Source organism: Drosophila novamexicana, unplaced genomic scaffold, assembly GCF_003285875.2.
Source record: "Drosophila novamexicana strain 15010-1031.04,08,12 unplaced genomic scaffold, DnovRS2.1 tig00000108-arrow-pilon, whole genome shotgun sequence".
Taxonomy (NCBI): domain Eukaryota; kingdom Metazoa; phylum Arthropoda; class Insecta; order Diptera; family Drosophilidae; genus Drosophila; species Drosophila novamexicana.
In genome coordinates this window covers 5,659,992-5,677,911 of record NW_020824772.1, presented here as the reverse complement: position 1 = coordinate 5,677,911, position 17,920 = coordinate 5,659,992, and the positions used below count along the sequence as shown (strand labels likewise).

The 17,920-nt window shown below is 38.5% G+C and overlaps 4 protein-coding genes and 1 long non-coding RNA gene across 6 annotated transcripts; 2 read left to right on the top strand and 3 right to left on the bottom strand.

The window, feature by feature from the left end:
- The first annotated feature begins 53 nt into the window (after window positions 1-53).
- Window positions 54-4,464, top strand: LOC115771897 (beta-arrestin-1). Of its 2 annotated transcripts, none has more exons than XM_030717782.1 (2): window positions 54-923; window positions 3,218-4,464. In XM_030717782.1, the coding sequence occupies exons 1-2, from the start codon at window positions 296-298 to the stop codon at window positions 4,063-4,065; spliced, it is 1,476 nt and encodes a 491-aa protein (XP_030573642.1). In that variant the 5' UTR covers window positions 54-295; the 3' UTR covers window positions 4,066-4,464. The 2 variants fall into 2 exon arrangements, with proteins under 2 accessions (XP_030573642.1, XP_030573643.1); XM_030717783.1 differs by lacking the exon at window positions 54-923 and adding an exon at window positions 3,044-3,136.
- LOC115771898 lies at window positions 1,534-3,009 on the bottom strand. Its single transcript, XR_004018995.1, has 2 exons — window positions 2,119-3,009; window positions 1,534-2,066 (listed from the first exon to the last, which is right to left on the bottom strand). It is a non-coding gene; the product is annotated as an uncharacterized LOC115771898 (long non-coding RNA).
- Window positions 4,465-8,763: 4,299 nt separating the features above from the next.
- On the bottom strand, window positions 8,764-9,534 carry LOC115771713. The gene has a single exon (XM_030717533.1). It carries the CDS (start codon window positions 9,532-9,534, stop codon window positions 8,764-8,766), a length of 771 nt encoding a protein of 256 aa, XP_030573393.1.
- A 2,641-nt stretch (window positions 9,535-12,175) lies between these two features.
- On the bottom strand, window positions 12,176-12,955 carry LOC115771712. The gene has a single exon (XM_030717532.1). The coding sequence runs from the start codon at window positions 12,953-12,955 to the stop codon at window positions 12,176-12,178; it is 780 nt and encodes a 259-aa protein (XP_030573392.1).
- Window positions 12,956-13,765: 810 nt separating this feature from the next.
- LOC115771711 lies at window positions 13,766-14,545 on the top strand. The gene has a single exon (XM_030717531.1). The coding sequence runs from the start codon at window positions 13,766-13,768 to the stop codon at window positions 14,543-14,545; it is 780 nt and encodes a 259-aa protein (XP_030573391.1).
- The last annotated feature ends 3,375 nt before the right edge of the window (window positions 14,546-17,920 follow it).

The following is a 17,920-nucleotide window of genomic DNA, read 5'->3' as shown; positions in this document are numbered from 1 at the left end:
ATTATGCAGCACTGAAAACACTAGATGGCGACAGAAAAAAGTTGTGTGGCGCTGTTGCTCATTAAGTATACATAAAAAAAAATTAAATTACACACGTATTTGTTATTAAAAGGTGCTTAAAAACAATAAAGAGAGCGTGCGAGCCAATAGACAACAGCAGCAGTGGCGGCACACAGTGAGCAGCAGCGTTTACAAACACCAACACAGCAGAACCAACAGCAGCAGAGACAGAGTCAGTAACAGCAGCAGCAGCAGAACGTCCAGAACGACGTTGACGGTGACGGCGACGACGACAATGAACACACTGAGCGCTAACACGAACGGAAGCGGTGCTGGATCGACGGGCAATGGCAATGGCAATGGTAGTGCTGGTGGCTCCACGGCGAATGCCACAACAGCCGGCAGTGCTGGCAGCGGTGGCAACGGCGGTGGCGGAGGAGGTGGCAACCTTGATGAGCTTGGCGGCGATGCCAGCTCACGCAGGCAGGCGACGCGGGTGTTCAAAAAGAGCTCATCGAATGGCAAAATCACAGTCTATTTGGGCAAGCGCGACTTTGTAGATCATGTCACGCATGTGGATCCAATTGATGGCGTGGTTTTCATTGATCCGGAGTATGTGAAGGATCGCAAAGTGTTTGGCCAAGTGCTGGCTGCATTTCGATATGGACGCGAAGATCTAGATGTGCTGGGCCTAACATTTCGCAAGGATTTGTATTTGGCTCATGAACAAATCTATCCGCCCATGCAAATGGAACGGCCCATGACCAGATTGCAGGAGCGGCTCATTAAGAAGCTGGGACCCAATGCGCATCCATTTTATTTTGAAGTGCCGCCCTATTGTCCGGCTTCGGTATCCTTGCAACCAGCACCGGGCGATGTTGGCAAATCCTGTGGTGTGGACTACGAACTAAAGGCATTTGTGGGTAAGTTTTCCGGGTCATATATTTCTGTGTGTGTGTGTGTGTGAGGAGAAAGCCAGAATCATTGTTGGGCAGCGCCTTTATATTTGTAATACATACATACATATATGGAAGATATTTGTATAATCAAATATATAGCAATGTATGTGTGTTAGTTGGCGCATGTGTCACGCGCGGGGTTAATTAATCCAACTGCGTCGACTGCGCAAAATGTCATTGTGTGTAGTGCTCAATGATGACGCAGCGCGGCCACCTAATTGGAATTCGACGCCTCTAATTGGAATTCGGCTCTATTGCTCTCGCAGTCGCAGTAGCTTTAATTAGGCGTCTTTCCGCTGACGTTCAATGTTTTTTTTTTTTCTTACGTTCAGCACTTACATAAATGCTTCTTGGAAACTCGAGGCAGCTGGGTATATTTGCTTTGTTAGTGCTAACGTAAGCTACAAAAAAAAAAAAAAAAAAAAACTACAGCAGCAATGACCCAAAAGCGTAATTACCGATCCCGCTCTACCCTTGCACGCTCTCCTGCTCCGTTCTCGTGTTTCCTCTTGCGCCTCGCATTCTCATTTAGCAATAATGAAATTGACAACACTAACAAAAAACAAAAAAAAAATGCTTGAACAGCGTATTTAGCAGCGATTTATTGGGAGTTACGCGCGCATGTTTGCGATTCGCACGCGCATTCGCATTTCTCACTTGGGATCTGTTCTCTGCGCTGCGTTGCTCTGCTCCAAACTGAGGCTCTCTCGCTTTAGCGACTCTTGCCTTTGTTTTGTTGTTGATTTTATTGCGCACGAATTGCTATCTATGTACATGCATATGAACATGTGTGTGTGTGTGCTTGTGTATTGTGCCCGCTTTGCTTTGTCCGTTAATTTTTGGTGGTTTTATTGCCCGGCGTCGACATTCTTATCTGGCAGTAATGCTGCCGCCGAGCACGTTGCTGCTGCCCCCGCCGCTGTCACAGCCAATTTGTGTACAACCATAAAAAGATTATTGAAAGCAAACTTACGCCAATTGGCTTTTGGGTGGGCCTGAGCGGGCCACCCTCTGCTGCACAATGTCTGCGAAATTATGGCACGCCCCACACTTTAACATTCGCTTAACAGAATATATGTACATACATATGTACATTTACATAAAAATCTATTGATTGAAATTAGGAATAAACAATTAAGGAATTTGCTTCAAAGTTTACCAGAACAGCAGCCATGACTGGCACGATCGCCTTTTGAAATGAATTTTCTACAAGAATTGTACTCCCAGTCTTAATGGAGAAACTAGCTGAGATTATTCGGCTTTCCACGGGCTAAGAAAACCACTGTTTGTTGCTTATTACCAATTTATTACTTATGTAAATAGTTGCACAGGGCTACATGTATTTTCCAAGCGTTATTTAAATAGTTCTCTTTTATAATTCTCAGTTTAAGCTCAGTCGGGGAAATAATTGACTGCCCTTGAAAAGGCAATTCGATCTGTCTGGTATTTGACAAATGCTTCTATTGTATTTGTTGTTCTCTGAAAAATAAAACGGAATTTGTTTATTGTTTTTAATAAGCAAACAACATATTGGATCCAATTTCTTCACTTTATTAATAACATGTTTGTGGAAACAGATACTGCAATTATATAAATTTGTTATCAGTTAATTGCGACAATATTCAATTTTGCAACTGTTCTTTTTGCACTTGACACACAAACTGTTTACAGTTTCCATATAACAATATAGTTTTTTGATCAGTTGCAAGGGCATCTACACTTCTCGAATAAGTAGAATAGTTGTTTTTATTAACTTGGCATCTGTTGATTTGTTTATTTAATGTGCTTTGCTCTCGGTTCGAGCTGCCAGTTTTTGGTATAAACAATAAACTTTGCACCGCCTTCCTGCCTCTGGCCCACCGACATATGCCAACAACGCGCACGATTTATGAGCTCAAAATGGAAAGTATTTTAATTTTTGTTGTTTTTTTTTCGCACATTCAAAATTGAGGCAAAGAAATGATTATTTTAAGCAGATTCCTAGTACCAAGATAATGGTGTGTATCGGCAATGAGTCGTTTATTTTTAAAACATTACCTGAAATCATCCCATATGCTTATAGTTAAGTCAGTGAATCACCTGGTTGCTAAGCTGTTTTGAAATTGTGACGCACACAGAACGGAGCTCGACACACCCCCAAGCCAAATATGCCTAACTATGCATATTGATTTGTATGTGTATGTGTTAAATATGTTAATATGTTATAAATATAAGTTGTGCCCAAAGCTAATGCTGCTTGTATATTTATCTAACGATAGGCGAACACATTGAGGATAAGCCCCACAAACGCAATTCGGTGCGTTTGACGATTCGGAAGGTGATGTATGCACCATCGAAGGCCGGAGAGCAGCCCTCCATTGAGGTGAGCAAGGAGTTCATGATGAAGCCCAATAAAATACACTTGGAGGCAAGTCTGGATAAGGAGCTGTATCATCATGGCGAGAAGATATCAGTCAATGTGCATGTGGCCAACAATTCCAATCGCACGGTCAAAAAGATAAAGGTGTGTGTACGCCAATTTGCCGACATATGCCTCTTCTCGACGGCCCAATACAAATCTGTGGTGGCCGAGATTGAGTCGGAGGATGGCTGCAATGTGGCACCAGGCTTTACGCTCTCCAAGGTGTTTGAGTTATGCCCCCTGCTAGCGAACAACAAGGACAAATGGGGACTGGCGCTGGATGGTCAGCTAAAGCATGAGGATACAAATCTGGCGTCAAGCACGCTTATTACCAATCCTGCACAGCGCGAAAGCTTGGGCATATTGGTGCATTACAAGGTCAAGGTGAAGCTACTAATTGGCTCGCCGCTGTTGGGCGGAGATTTGGTTGCCGAGCTGCCATTTACGCTGATGCACCCCAAGCCAGAGGAAGAGGAGCAACCGGTGCTGGGCGATCGCTCCCCGCGCGCCAGCTTGGCAGCGCCGCTGCTTAGCCTGGGCGATGCAGTCGATGCAGGCGCCGCGGCTTCCTCAACACAAACGCCAAACGATGTGCCCACCACCACGAACCTCATACAGCTGGACGACGATGAGGCTCAAGACGATGATATCATCTTTGAGGATTTCGCGCGGCTTCGCTTAAAGGGTGCCGAAACAGAGGCCTAGACGCTGAAAGTCAACGTCTGTCAATGTCCGTGAGTTGTTTGTGGTGTTGCATCGAGCAGCTGCAGTTTTCGATCAGCCCATAGACATGCGTACGCGCAATATTTATTGTCCAACTCTACGTATATATACATATATATATATATCCAAAAATATGGCATTTGTATCATACGATGTTTATGCGCAGCCCTGATTGTAAACTTTGAATACATAGCCACGGTACATAGTTTTATATTGCTATTGATATGTGTAGGCCATACGTTCTAGTATCTATAGTATTTAAGCTGAAAGTGTACGAATTTTTGAAAATGTGAAATTGTTTAACAAATACACACACACACACACATACCTACACATACACATACAAAGAACCCTCAAATACACCGACCAACAAAAAAGCCAGAAGTTGAAATTATGCACAAAACATAAGCAATTTATTACTGTAATTGTTTTAGCCATTGTTGTTTAACAATACCCAAAAGCACGCACAATTCCTTGTTAAGAGCCATACCATTTATGACAGTAAGCAGACATTTATTTAGTTTGTTTCGCTCTGTTTGTTGTTGTTCCGTTTAAACGGGTGTCGCAACGTTTAAAAGCTTTAAATGAGAATTATTTTGAACTTAGTTTCCAAGCACAAGAACATTTTATTTAAAAAACAGAATAAATATACGTACACATATACATTAATCTAAATACTTTTTTGTAATTTAACAATAAAATATAAACAATTATTTGTTATAACCAACAACAAAAACCCAATTGCAAGCAATGTATAGTGTTCAAAGCTTTCCAAATAATTCAGATATGCATTCATTAACGCAAATATGTAATTGATTTCTTAACAATTAAGTTACACTTACAAATCTGTAATCTAAATATTTCGTTAAACTGAGACTGAACCTCAATAAAACTTGAGACACTGCTCTCCAAGGATATATATTGTAAACAATATTTAGACGGTGCGTATATATTTTGTTTACTAGTAACAAATAGATTATTCTTGCTTTAATGCCATATTATATCAGTTCCGCATTACAATATAATTTGTATGTATTGAAGTGCACCGAACAATAGATAAGAGAGAGCTATAAGGTAAATCGCAATATTAGATAACTGGAAATCTTATCATAAAACACTCAACTGTGTGTATATCTGTTAGTTATTTGGAAAGTGTGCATATTGCTCGGCAAGCCGATTATTTTTAATTGTTCAACATTCCAGCACGCGATTTTTTATTTACGCTGTTCAATGGAGGGAGAAGCTGCGATGAGCTGCGACATTATTCCCCCATATGATATCACGTTTGATAATGTACTCGAATACGCGTCAATGTGTAAGAAATTGGCTTTGTGAATCGAAATTGAGGAAACGAAAATTAACTCGAATACGAAAAGCAATTTTTAACTAGAAAATTTATGTATAGGTATATAAAACATATTAAATAATTATAATATAGCTGTTAGCTATCTATCAGAGGCGCAGTAATAAAATTTAAATAAACTGGAATTGCGAAAAAAAAACAATATATTTTTGACATCATTTCATATATCATATATCAAAAAATAAGTTCCTTTTATTTTTGGCGCTTAGTAATGAGGAAATATGTAAATGCATTGTCCTAGGTTTTAATATTAATAATATACCTGTAAGATTGATAACATCTGTTTTCTAACCTTATTTCAATTAAGGCTTTTAAATAATATGCGCGATTGTGAAATGATCACGAATTTGTTTTCACTGCCCCAAAAGCAGCAGAAAAATGTTGTAAAAAAATATTGAAAACCAATTGAAAATATATTTTAAATTGCATTTTTATAACGCGTATATTTGTATCTGTAAGATATACATTAACACTTATTATATACATAGCATAAGTTTGTTAGAATGTTTTTTATCACAAAACAAAAACAAAAGAAAACTTAACAGTTCAAGCATAATGAAATTTTAACATAAATGTGCATTACAAACTGGTAAAATGGATACAATATAGAACAATTCAAATAATTAATTAGATAAGTCTATCAATGTGAACAACAAAATAAATTATATATTATTAACATATACAATTAGCCTTAGTAAATGTACATGAAATCGTTTTAAATATGAATACGAGTATGTACCAACATATTTAGCGCAAATATAAAGCATTTATGTATGTATGTCTAAAACAATTAAATAAAGTTTAATGTATTCAAATGAATGTCCCACTAAATCAGCTTATCAAGAATTTGTCAAAATTATTTTTAAACATTTTTATAATACATTTTATATGACAACATAGAAGTGTATGTATACAAAACGAAAACAGACAAAAAGTAAAAAGTAAAGGACCTGTTTGTAGATGCACAAAATAAGAACATTTATTGTATTTATGAAGTACATGTTTGTCTGGTACCAAAATGCATTCAATTTGATAAATGTTTATGTTTAATGTATAAGTACATACATTATATATATGCATACAAATATTAGCTATTAGATAAGTGAAGAGTATTATGAGCTGTTACCTAGCCCACACAGAAGCCCCCACGTTACCATTAATGCTAAAGAACTAACAAGAAATAACGCTATTTGCAAACATTCATAAATATATACATACATATTTACATAAATATACATTTACATACTCTATGTAAATTGTCATTAGTAAACGGAATCGAAAATTGGTTGATTATATGGCTAAACTAACCCACGCGTAATATGAACGATAAATATTAAAGTCTATATAGAATGAATTAAAAATCTATGATGTGTACATCTATCTGTATCTTTATATAGCATGCGGCATATGATATGCAATTGTATGTGAATTTCGTCGAATACCTTATAAGCCCATTAACAGAAACGTGACATTGAATGTTGTGTTTGTAAATGTTATAACTAACGATAATAATTAAATAAACTAAACTAATTGTTAGCTACAGTTAGGCAAAGTTAATGCAGAAAGATACATTAGAATTGTGTCCTAAATGCCATACCGAAAAGCTTTAGCCAGAGACAAGTGTGAAAATATAATTGGATATATGTATTATGCCATGTGAAATTGTCATCAATAGGTCGTCATTAATTATTCATTATATTAATATTGTATCTATTTAACGTTTTATTTCTACATTAGTTTATCAGACTTTTGAGTTTAATTTGTGTAAATTGTATAACCAAATTGCGCATGCAAACAGACAAAGTCCAACGTAGATTCAACATATTTGAAATAGTTTGGGCAACACAAATCTATATATATTACAAAATGCATTTTATTTAAACTACTGTCAGCGTTGTTGCACCCTTTTAGAATAATTAGTGAATTATGAAATATTTATGATGTACTTCTGACGTTGCAAATTGAATAACAATTTGCCTTTTGGTTTTTGCACAAATAGTAGTTATACGTGAATGTATATAGCTACAACAAATATTATTGCGAGAAAAATGTGGGCTTAACCATGGAAGCAAATGAATTAAATGAACATGAAGTAATCACATAATATACACAAAATATTGCTAATTGTGAACAAAATGAACGAAATGCAAGCCGATTAAATAAATAAATACAAAATGCAGTTTTTATGCGTGTAACAAAGTAAATAATACAATGGTAAGTGCACATTGAAAAGGAATTAAACTGGCTAAACTTTTATTTAAATTTATAAACCAAATCAATTTAAATGCTTTAAAAAATATATTAAGCCCCGTAAATGTAAATGTAAGGCCATAAAATGTTAAATGAAGTCTCTTAGACTTACCTCTCAAATTGACCCATTAAAATCGAATGTAAATTGCGCCAAAAATGAACGGAACCCACAAGGCAGTTTCTGGCTTCGAATAAGGAAAGAGAGAAGGTTTTATAATTTATGCACTTCACATTACCTAATAATTTATTAATGCACAATGGACCTGAAAGCGGCCTTGTGGTTAAGACTCTGCAGCGGAAGCAGACAGACGGAGACGGAACTGGCTGCCTGATGATGAACCCGTCATCTCTGGTGCGTTATATATAAACCAAAGGACGGAAAACCGCAATATGAAAAAGCCATTTGCTGTTTGCTGTTTGTTTAGACCGCGCTATTATGACCACTTAAAACTGGCTGCTGCAGCAACAACAATAAGCCTTAGGAGGGCATGTAACATTTTGGTTGATTCATGGCCATGTCTTGTGGGCTTTGTCAGCTAGCGACCACTGAAATTGTCACAGGGACTCGAGCAACAATTCTTCATTTCCGGTACAGCTTAAGAGCCTTGATTCCTTCTCGTTGCCATCCACCAATGCCAAGTGCCAGCACGAGGAAGCGGCGGCTACGTGGACGAGCATCTGCCTGCAATGGCTAGAGTCTGACAAAAAGGAGAGCAGCACCGCCAGCTACACAGACCGGAAGTTGTTCGCCTGGCCAACCGGACCGATGCCGTCTTTGCCCCCAGATTCACCACGTGCTTTACACACTGTATGGTTTTCATTTCCGGTTTCCGTTGTTCCTGAGTTACTTAAGCGGATTACAGCAACAGCAACAGCAGCAAGGAAAATGACTAAAAAAAAACGTCGAACAACCATTTCATCTGTTTTGTCCAATATTCGAGGACCAGTGCGGTTGTGTTTAGACAGGTCGATAGTTTTTCATAAATTTGTTCAAACACTTGTGATGTATGCTCAGCTCTTCATATATGTATATATTTATTTCGTTCTAAACGATCGAACAATATTTTTTAGGCCATAACATTGCAGTTGGCACTGTTCCAATTGTTGGCGGTGTTGACAAAGTAGTTGGTCAGCTGAGTCAGGTTGACTGCGGAGAGCAAATCATTGACATCGGGCAGCACATACTTGGCGATCAGTTGATTTACTCTGGGCTGGATCTCTTTAACTAAGGCCAAAAGTGTCTCGCGGGTGATGCTTTCCAAATAGTTGTTGGTCGATATATTCAGCAGTGTGTCCCAGTTGTCGATCTTCACATCGGCCACGTAAAACTGCAGCTTTAGGTCGATCATGCGCAGTCCATTGGAATTGGACAGGCTCTGGGCAAATGTGTATTCACCCACAATACGCAGTTGCTGCAGTCGTTCGTTGAGCAAAGTGTTTTGGCGCATGGGGAACGTGAAGCCAAGCATGTTAAAAACGCCCTCCATTATGGTGGAGCCCAAAATTTGAATCTCCTGGAACAAAATGTCGAATGAGGCGCGCAAAGTGTTGGGATCGTATTCACCTTTCAGGATCACAATATTGCTAAGGCCCGAGATGCGAATGTTGCTCGCATTGCCAACGATGCTCGTCTCTCCTCTGGTGTAGTTGAAGGCGGTGAATGCGTCGATCAGCGGCTCCAAGACAGGTATATTTTCCGCAGCATAGCCACAGGGCGCCATCTTCTGGAAGGCCTCAAGGTACGTTTTAACGGCGTCAGCATAGTTAACCGTGCTCGTCAAGGGTGAGGCACAACTGGCGGCAACTAGTAGGCCCAATAGGAAAACTTTTGCTATCATTTTGCTTGGTTGTTAATGGAACTCTGTGAATGTTGGCTCGCACTGGTGCCCTTTTATAGTTGTATCTTTATCTATGTATCGCTTAACTGGGGATTTGATTGATTACATTTCGATAAACCAGGTGCTCCAAGACCTTTTGTCGTCAATTTGCACATGAATCAGTGAATCATAAGTCTTATGGCCGAATTGATATTCATCGGGATGTAGTATCACGGCAGTATAGTTTTTAAGATGTTCTCTTTATTGATACATTAGAGCTATATCAACATACATAAGGCTCATCTTTTTTTCAGTTTTCTAATTTTTACTTACAGATTCGTAACTTTAACCAATTGTCATAAATTATTCAAAAGACCTCATGTTTCTAAATATTATAGATCTTATATTTTCTGATAGATTTCAAATGCCCAAATTCTGTTAAGTTCCAAAAAATATTTTGGAAAAAAAATGCATTAATGACCTTTTGCTTTTTCTAAAAATACTTCTAAGTTGTACCAAGTAATTATTTTCTTATTATTGATATGTTAAACAATCTTTGTTTTTGCGGCTCAAGCAATTGACTGTTTATAAAGAAATTGGGCTTGACATTAAAATTAATCGGTGTTTCTAGCGAACATACTTATCTGAATCAAGAAACAAGTAAGAGGTTCTAGTCGGGAGCTCCCGACTAGGGGATACCCTAATCCCTCTTCTTCCAACATCAAATGTATATATATATATTCTATTTTAGAAGCTATATTTCAAGTTTGGTGACTCTAGCTCTTATTATTTACCAAAATTGCCCAAAAAACAGGATATCGATATCGATTTTTATCGATTGCTTGGAAACGGAGTAAGTTATCGATTATCGGAAACAAACTCGATCTGCGCGGGAACTAGGAGCATCTACATCTAAAATTTCAAGTCTCTAGCTCTTATAGGTTCTGAGATCCTTGCGTTCATACATACGGACGGACGGACAGACAGACGGACATGGCTAGATAGACTTGGCTATTGATGCTGATCAAGAATATATATACTTTATATGGTCGGAGATGCTTCCTTCTGCCTGTTACATACATTTGGATTTTGCACAAATACAATATACCCTTGTACCCATTTTTAATGGGCTCAGGGTATAAAAAGAAACTAAAGTTAAACCCATTTAGTTGTGATTGCTATGTTCATAATTAGCCTGTTCCAGGGAACTCTTAATCAGAATAAAATACTTGGTGCATAGGTACAGACAAGTAATTAATCGTTGTTTCTAACAAACCATTTTAACTTATTCAAAAAAATTAAAGTAATATAAGTACAACTTATTTAGTTTAGAGTGTTTTGTTCTTAGATTACCCGTTCTACGGAACTCTAATCATAATCGCTGTTTCTAACAGACATTTTTATCTAAATCAAGAAAACAACAAAAGTAATAAAAGTAAAACTTATTCAGTAGAGCGTGCTTGCTTTTTAGATACCCTGTGTTTGGTAATCTAAATGAGGACAAAATTCTTAGCTTAAAGGTACAGAAGGCTCCTATTATATTTATGTATAAAAAATATCCAACATTTACTTAAAGCCGGTCATCTGTATATGAGCATTTATTTATCAGGAAAGGCTACTAAGCCAAATTGTCATCAATAATCAATTTGTGCTACGCTCTGAATACAAAACCAAAAGATTAGCTACTATGTGAACTTCATCTGTGGGCAATCTACTACTATTTTATAGACACTATAAATTGTACAGTGTATACTTTTAGGCAATTCGTTATTATGGTTTTTCCTTGGCCCATGTTCTACATGAGCCGACGAAACGGTAGGCGACCCCAAAGAAGTTTAAAAGTGTGCAATGAAAAGCCCTTCAGCAATAATTAAATTTTACTAAAACTATGCTAAGGAATATAAATATATTGCTTTGAGTCAGTTCCACGTACAATTTTTAACCGTGTAGAGATTCTGTTCAGGGCTCTAATAGATTCATATATAAAATGAAGGGTGTTTTTTCGTTTTTTCTGTTGATTTTATTTTTTTATCATTTAAAGGATTCATAATATTATTCCTAAAATCTGTCAAGTCTGAAAGCCTAATGACTACGGTAGAGGGAAGAGGCTAAATATTGGCTAAACTTAAGTTTTCATTTTCCATTAGTTATTCAAATATATAAAATATTATTTTAACTAGAGGGTGTTACTCGCTTTCGTCCACTCCCCGTGCGACTTTGGACCACGTATTCATTATGTTATGATGATTATAAAGAATGTACACTGATCTGATGAAATTTGAACATTCAATCTTAGTTCTCAATTGGGGAGATTCGGAAATTGCAAAGCATAAATTCGTGATTATAATTTAATGAATATTCCAAAGTTTCAGGTGAAAACATATAAATTCATATGTAAATCAATTAAAATTCAGCTGTTTAGCTCATGTGGTATTGGTTAATCTCCAGTTCTCCATGCAATCAGTCGAGACAAACAGTTCAATGTATTGATATACAATGAGGCAACAATCAAATATGGTTTAGGAACTAGAGACACCAAAACTATTATTTGAGTTATTGCATTGCCCAGACATTGACACCCGGAGCATATTAAACAAAATGCTTAGTTTAATTAATTGCTTTTTTATTTATTGTGCATATATGCAAGTTGAAGAGTCCATTCTTAGGCCTTAACGTTGCAGCCAGCACTGTTCCAGATCTCGGCTTGCATTACAAAGTAGTCAGTCAGCTGAGTCAAGTCCAGTTTAGAGAGCTGGGCATTGATGGAGGGCAACACATACTTTCCATAGAACGGTTTGATATATGGCTGAATCTCCTGGGTGAACAGCAGGTAGAAGGAACCGAAGATATCGTTGAAGTAATTGTTAGCGGCAATGTCCAAGTACTTGTCCCAGTTGTCAACCTTCACATCACCAACATAATAGTGCAGGTTGAAATCGCTAATGCGCAGTCCATTGGAGTTGCTCAAGCTCTGGGCGAACGTATAGTCGCCCACAAAACGCCAATCCGTCAGTTTCTTGTTGATGAGAACACTTTGGCGTATTGGAACTGGGAAACCAGCAATGCTAATAACGCCCTCCACCTCATAGGAACCAAATATTTGAATCTCGGGATACAAAACATCGTAGGTGGAACGCAGCGTGTTGGGGTTGAAGCTGCCGCTGAGCACCTGGAAGTTATTCAGACCCGAGATGCGGATGTTGCTCACATTGCCCACAATATTTGTCTCTCCGTTGTTGTAGTCAAAGGCGTAGAAGTCGACAGTCAGCGGAGCCATGGCTGGAATATTGTCGGGAGCATAGCCACAAGGTAACATCTTCTTCCAGGCATCGAGAAACATTTCAACGGCTTCGCCATAGTTGACCATGCTCCTGTCCTGGGTGACGGGTGAGGCACTGGCCACAACGACCAAGAGCGCTAGTAGAGAAAACTTTGCTATCATTTTGCTTCGTTAATGATAAAATGAATACTGTGAGGTATGGGCCACACGCGTTGACTTTTATAGGCGAATCGTTATCTATTAATTGCTCGGTAGGCGCCTTTGATAGATTGAAATTTTGTGGAACTAATAGTTTAAGCTGTTTCACAAGGTGTTATCAAATAAAACTAAACTATCTATTCTAGGAATAATCGACAGAACGTATAAGATCAATCGAATGCCTTAAAATGGACTTATTGTTGTACATTTTTATGAGTCCGGTATTAATATTTTATAAGAGGGACATATGATAATATACTTCTTGAAAACTAATTACCTTAGATGTGAACTTCCCATCTTGAATCAATCTTGACTATTTTATATTTGAATGAAGTACGAATGGTACCAATATGTCTGGTACATACATATATATATATCTGAATAACTCGCAAAACAATTGCTTGTATATCAGATTGAAATTACAATTTTATCAGCATTCTCAGTAAGTCAAGAGCGTAATTGGTTTGTTATTTAATATTTAGAGAAAATAAAATAAACCACAATATGTACAATGTGAGTCATTTTCAAACTGCCTCCTTCAAATTAAATCCTTTAAGTCAAATAAATAAATCGTGTTGAGTCATACAATAGATTGTTCAGTTTAATATGATAAGACCGCATGAAACGTGGTACCTTAACGCCGAAACGGCCAATTCAAATGCGATCTATCAACACGATCAAGCCAAAAAAAGTACAAAGATAACGATTCGCCTATAAAAGTCAACGCGTGTGGCCCATACCTCACAGTATTCATTTTATCATTAACGAAGCAAAATGATAGCAAAGTTTTCTCTACTAGCGCTCTTGGTCGTTGTGGCCAGTGCCTCACCCGTCACCCAGGACAGGAGCATGGTCAACTATGGCGAAGCCGTTGAAATGTTTCTCGATGCCTGGAAGAAGATGTTACCTTGTGGCTATGCTCCCGACAATATTCCAGCCATGGCTCCGCTGACTGTCGACTTCTACGCCTTTGACTACAACAACGGAGAGACAAATATTGTGGGCAATGTGAGCAACATCCGCATCTCGGGTCTGAATAACTTCCAGGTGCTCAGCGGCAGCTTCAACCCCAACACGCTGCGTTCCACCTACGATGTTTTGTATCCCGAGATTCAAATATTTGGTTCCTATGAGGTGGAGGGCGTTATTAGCATTGCTGGTTTCCCAGTTCCAATACGCCAAAGTGTTCTCATCAACAAGAAACTGACGGATTGGCGTTTTGTGGGCGACTATACGTTCGCCCAGAGCTTGAGCAACTCCAATGGACTGCGCATTAGCGATTTCAACCTGCACTATTATGTTGGTGATGTGAAGGTTGACAACTGGGACAAGTACTTGGACATTGCCGCTAACAATTACTTCAACGATATCATTGGTTCCTTCTCCGTGCTGTTCACCGAGGAGATTCAGCCTTATATCAAACCGTTCTATGGAAAGTTTGTGTTGCCCTCCATCAATAACATGCTCTCCAATTTGAGCCTAACTCAGTTGGCAGATTACTTTGCATCGCAAGCCGAGATCTGGAACAATGCCGGCTGCACAGTCCAGTCTTAAGAGCGTGTATATGGGAATGTTTGATTACCTTTTTAATCAAATAAATGCTGTATTTTATGAAAATGTGATGAGCGGTTGCCTGAGAAATAGCCGACACCAAAACTTATCACTTACCCACAAATTATTTAATAATTTAATATAAAGTCTAATTTATGAAAAATGGAAAAAAATACTCCTAAAACCGATTATTGAATCGAAGGAATATAAGCGCGGTTAGGTCTAGGCTGTAAAATCGTTGCATTTTGGAGTTTTTCTAATTGTTGTCCAGGTGATTTATCGGCAGTTGGTTTTCGTGTTGTTTCAGACGGTTGAAATACCTAGTGTTGCATCTAGCAATATCCTTCAGCTCTTTTTATATACAGATGTTGGAGGTATAATAAAACTAATGGGCCATGGACATGGCTATATCTGCTCAACTTAAGAATCAATAAACTCACAAATGGGTCAACATTTGTTTTCTATTAAATTGAAATTTCAAATTTGCAGTTCCTACAAAAATTTCCGGACTCTAGAGAATCATTACCACATTTAAGCTGCATGGAAAAACTACTTAGTTTTTGACATACACATCTTTTTCATTGAAAGGTTTTATATATGGCTGAATCTCCTCGATGAACAGCAGGGAGAAGGAACCGATGATATCGTTGAAGTAATTGTTAGCAGCAATGCCCAAGTACTTGTCCCAGTTGTCTGCCTTGGCTTGATCTTTCAATTATAAGTTGGAATTATTTAGCTTGTATAGTTTAGTTGGAATTGATAAAGCCCTGTGCAAGTTTTAATTGTTATATATTAAGAAGCTCATTTTGGCTAAGACAACGAGAGCAAAGGATAGTAAGGCTTAGTTTGAAAACACAATGCATCCACACATCAATTTGCATATATTACAATACGTTTGAAATGTTATCCAATTTTGCATACAGATTGAAGTTTTTCTGCGTTTTCTACAAAGCACATTAGAGTCCAGGGCGAGTGTGTAAGCAATAGGATAATAGCTCTTGTTAGTTGGCAAAAACTTACACAGAAAAGTGAAATTTTTTTGCCATTTCCTAAAAACTGAAAATCAGAATCTCATTCGCATTTTTGTAGTGGGAATAGGTTTTCCTTCTTATTTTTTTGTGAGTTGTGAGTTGTGAGATGTGGAGTGGAGATTGTATTATTTGGCTGCTTTTGTTTCAAAATTTTCATTTGGTTGAACGGCTGCTGTTCTTTCTGCATGTATGGCCATTGTTGGAGCTTGTTTCTGCTTTGTTTGAGCATTTCACTTGAAATGCAAAGTTCAATTCACTGCAGGCGCCATTTTGCTTTCCTTAGTCGTGTTGTTTTGCGTTTCGTGCCGGAAACAAGCTGCGTTGCTACCTCCGTTTATGCACACACACACACACCCACACCCACACCCACACCCACACCTGCACACGTTTCAAATGAAACAAAGCAACAGAGGTTTCTGCAACGGACAGTAGTTACCGCCGGGCAAATACGTCCACATCAAGGATGGATGGCAACGGCTGGGCGGTCAGTTAGCAGGCAGGTCTCACTGTCTCCACAGTACTCTGCATGTGTGTGATTGAATGGACTTTTGGATGTTGTACAGCACTCAGTACAACGATGACCATGACGACGTTTGCCGTTCGCTTTTCCATGCAAATGCAAAGAAAAAAACATTTTCACATACACAAATCTAAAGGTGGTTGCGACTAGGGGTTGATATGTGCGTCGTATATTGGTGGGGGCTTGGTAGTTGGGCCACAACAGCTGCTGCTGCCCCCGGGGCCGTTGATGATTTTCATAACATGAGCTGCGCCGGACGCAGCGAGTCTGGCGAGATGCAGTCTGTATGCTAATTCTCAGCAGGAAGAGCTCGCTTATCTATGTACACATGTATGTGTGTGTATATGTATGAGAGGATGTATGCAAAATTGGCTCGCGGCCAAACAAGTGTTGCCAACATTTTTGGGCACATCAAAGTGACAATTGACCGAATTATTTGTATACAAATACAAAAAGTAACTGCGCGTTGCTGTGTCTGTGTGTTTGGCTGTGTGTGCCGCTTTAATTTGTACGGCCAGGTACTTGATGCCACTCCATGTGACCACAACAAAGCATGGCCCACAGCCAATTACGTTAGATACAATGCTAATTGGGCCAAGGGTTTGTGTGTGGCTTGAGACTGGGGCACAGGCGCTGGCACAGGCACGGCCAAGAGCTCTTGATTATAGTATATGCAACAACAACTTGCTTAATAGAAATTACGCCACAAAAACCACATTATGCCGGCGCGTTGTCGCTTTAAGCTACCGGCCCAGTACCTGGGCTGTTAAGCTGCTGGCGCTTGGCCTCTTTGGATTTGCGTTCTGTTACCGCAAAACTTTTAACGTTTGTTTGGGTTTTGTTGTGGCTGCCACTTTCGTCTTTGCGCATTTCGCCCACATGTATTGACTAAATTAATATTCTCAATTGAAAACTTTTCAACAATAGTTGGCGCTGAAAGTTTTTCAAAGCTATTACACTGCGCTAAATTTCCGGGCTGCTAAGCAAATTTGTGTGCGCTATAAAAATGTAATAGAAGTTGGATTAAATACCTTCGAGTTGCGGCAAAAATATATTTACGCATATATTTAACTTTAAGTTGCTGAGATAAGAGATATATATATATATACAACTGTTTATCCTGAATAATTGATGAATGAATGTGGACAAAGCCATAAGAGGTATAAACTAATGTTCAATGATCTTTGGACATTTTTTTAAATTCCCATAGGTTAGACATGGAGTTTGCTTTGGCAAAAATGTCCTCTCCAATCAACATAAAAAACTAGACCTGACAAGACCAAGGAAAACGCCCCAGTTCGGTTGATTACAGTTTTTTGATATTTCCCGTTACGCTGGAAAATAATACTATCAGATTCTCAAATATCCAAGTGAGAGTTTCCGGCTATCATGCTTTGATTAAAAGTATTAATTAACTTCTAGACTTTCGCTTTGCTTCTCCTGTTTGCTTGTTTATTTAAATCGAATTAAAAGTGCAATATTTTTCGCAGTGTTTGGCGGGCATTCCGCAAAACTTTTTAGCATTCCGTAAATGAAGCTTCGTTTGCGGGTGCGCGTGTGTGAAGGGGCGGGCGGGAGTATCCCCTTCTAATAAGTCGCCAGCAATCTGACATTCAAATCTTGGAAAATTTTCAAATTCAATTTGCCGTAGGAAAACAACAAAAGCCGATACTCTCAAGACGCCAAACCACAAGGCAAAAACAAACTCGACCACATCTCCCTAGCTGCACTGCGGCCAGGTTTGGCGCCATTTCTAGTCCGTCATCTATTTTGCCAGAGAAGTGAACAAACATTTTTGAAAACTTACTTGAATGGATTATTAGGAAT

Bases quoted from the DNA above. Each gene is read 5' to 3' on its own strand.
- LOC115771713 (XM_030717533.1), bottom strand. From the start codon at position 9,534: ATGATAGCAAAAGTTTTCCTATTGGGCCTACTAGTTGCCGCCAGTTGT.
- LOC115771711 (XM_030717531.1), top strand. From the start codon at position 13,766: ATGATAGCAAAGTTTTCTCTACTAGCGCTCTTGGTCGTTGTGGCCAGT.
- LOC115771897 (XM_030717782.1), top strand. From the start codon at position 296: ATGAACACACTGAGCGCTAACACGAACGGAAGCGGTGCTGGATCGACG. The intron at 924-3,217 runs GTAAGTTTTCCG...ATCTAACGATAG, and splicing joins CGAACTAAAGGCATTTGTGG to GCGAACACATTGAGGATAAG.
- LOC115771712 (XM_030717532.1), bottom strand. From the start codon at position 12,955: ATGATAGCAAAGTTTTCTCTACTAGCGCTCTTGGTCGTTGTGGCCAGT.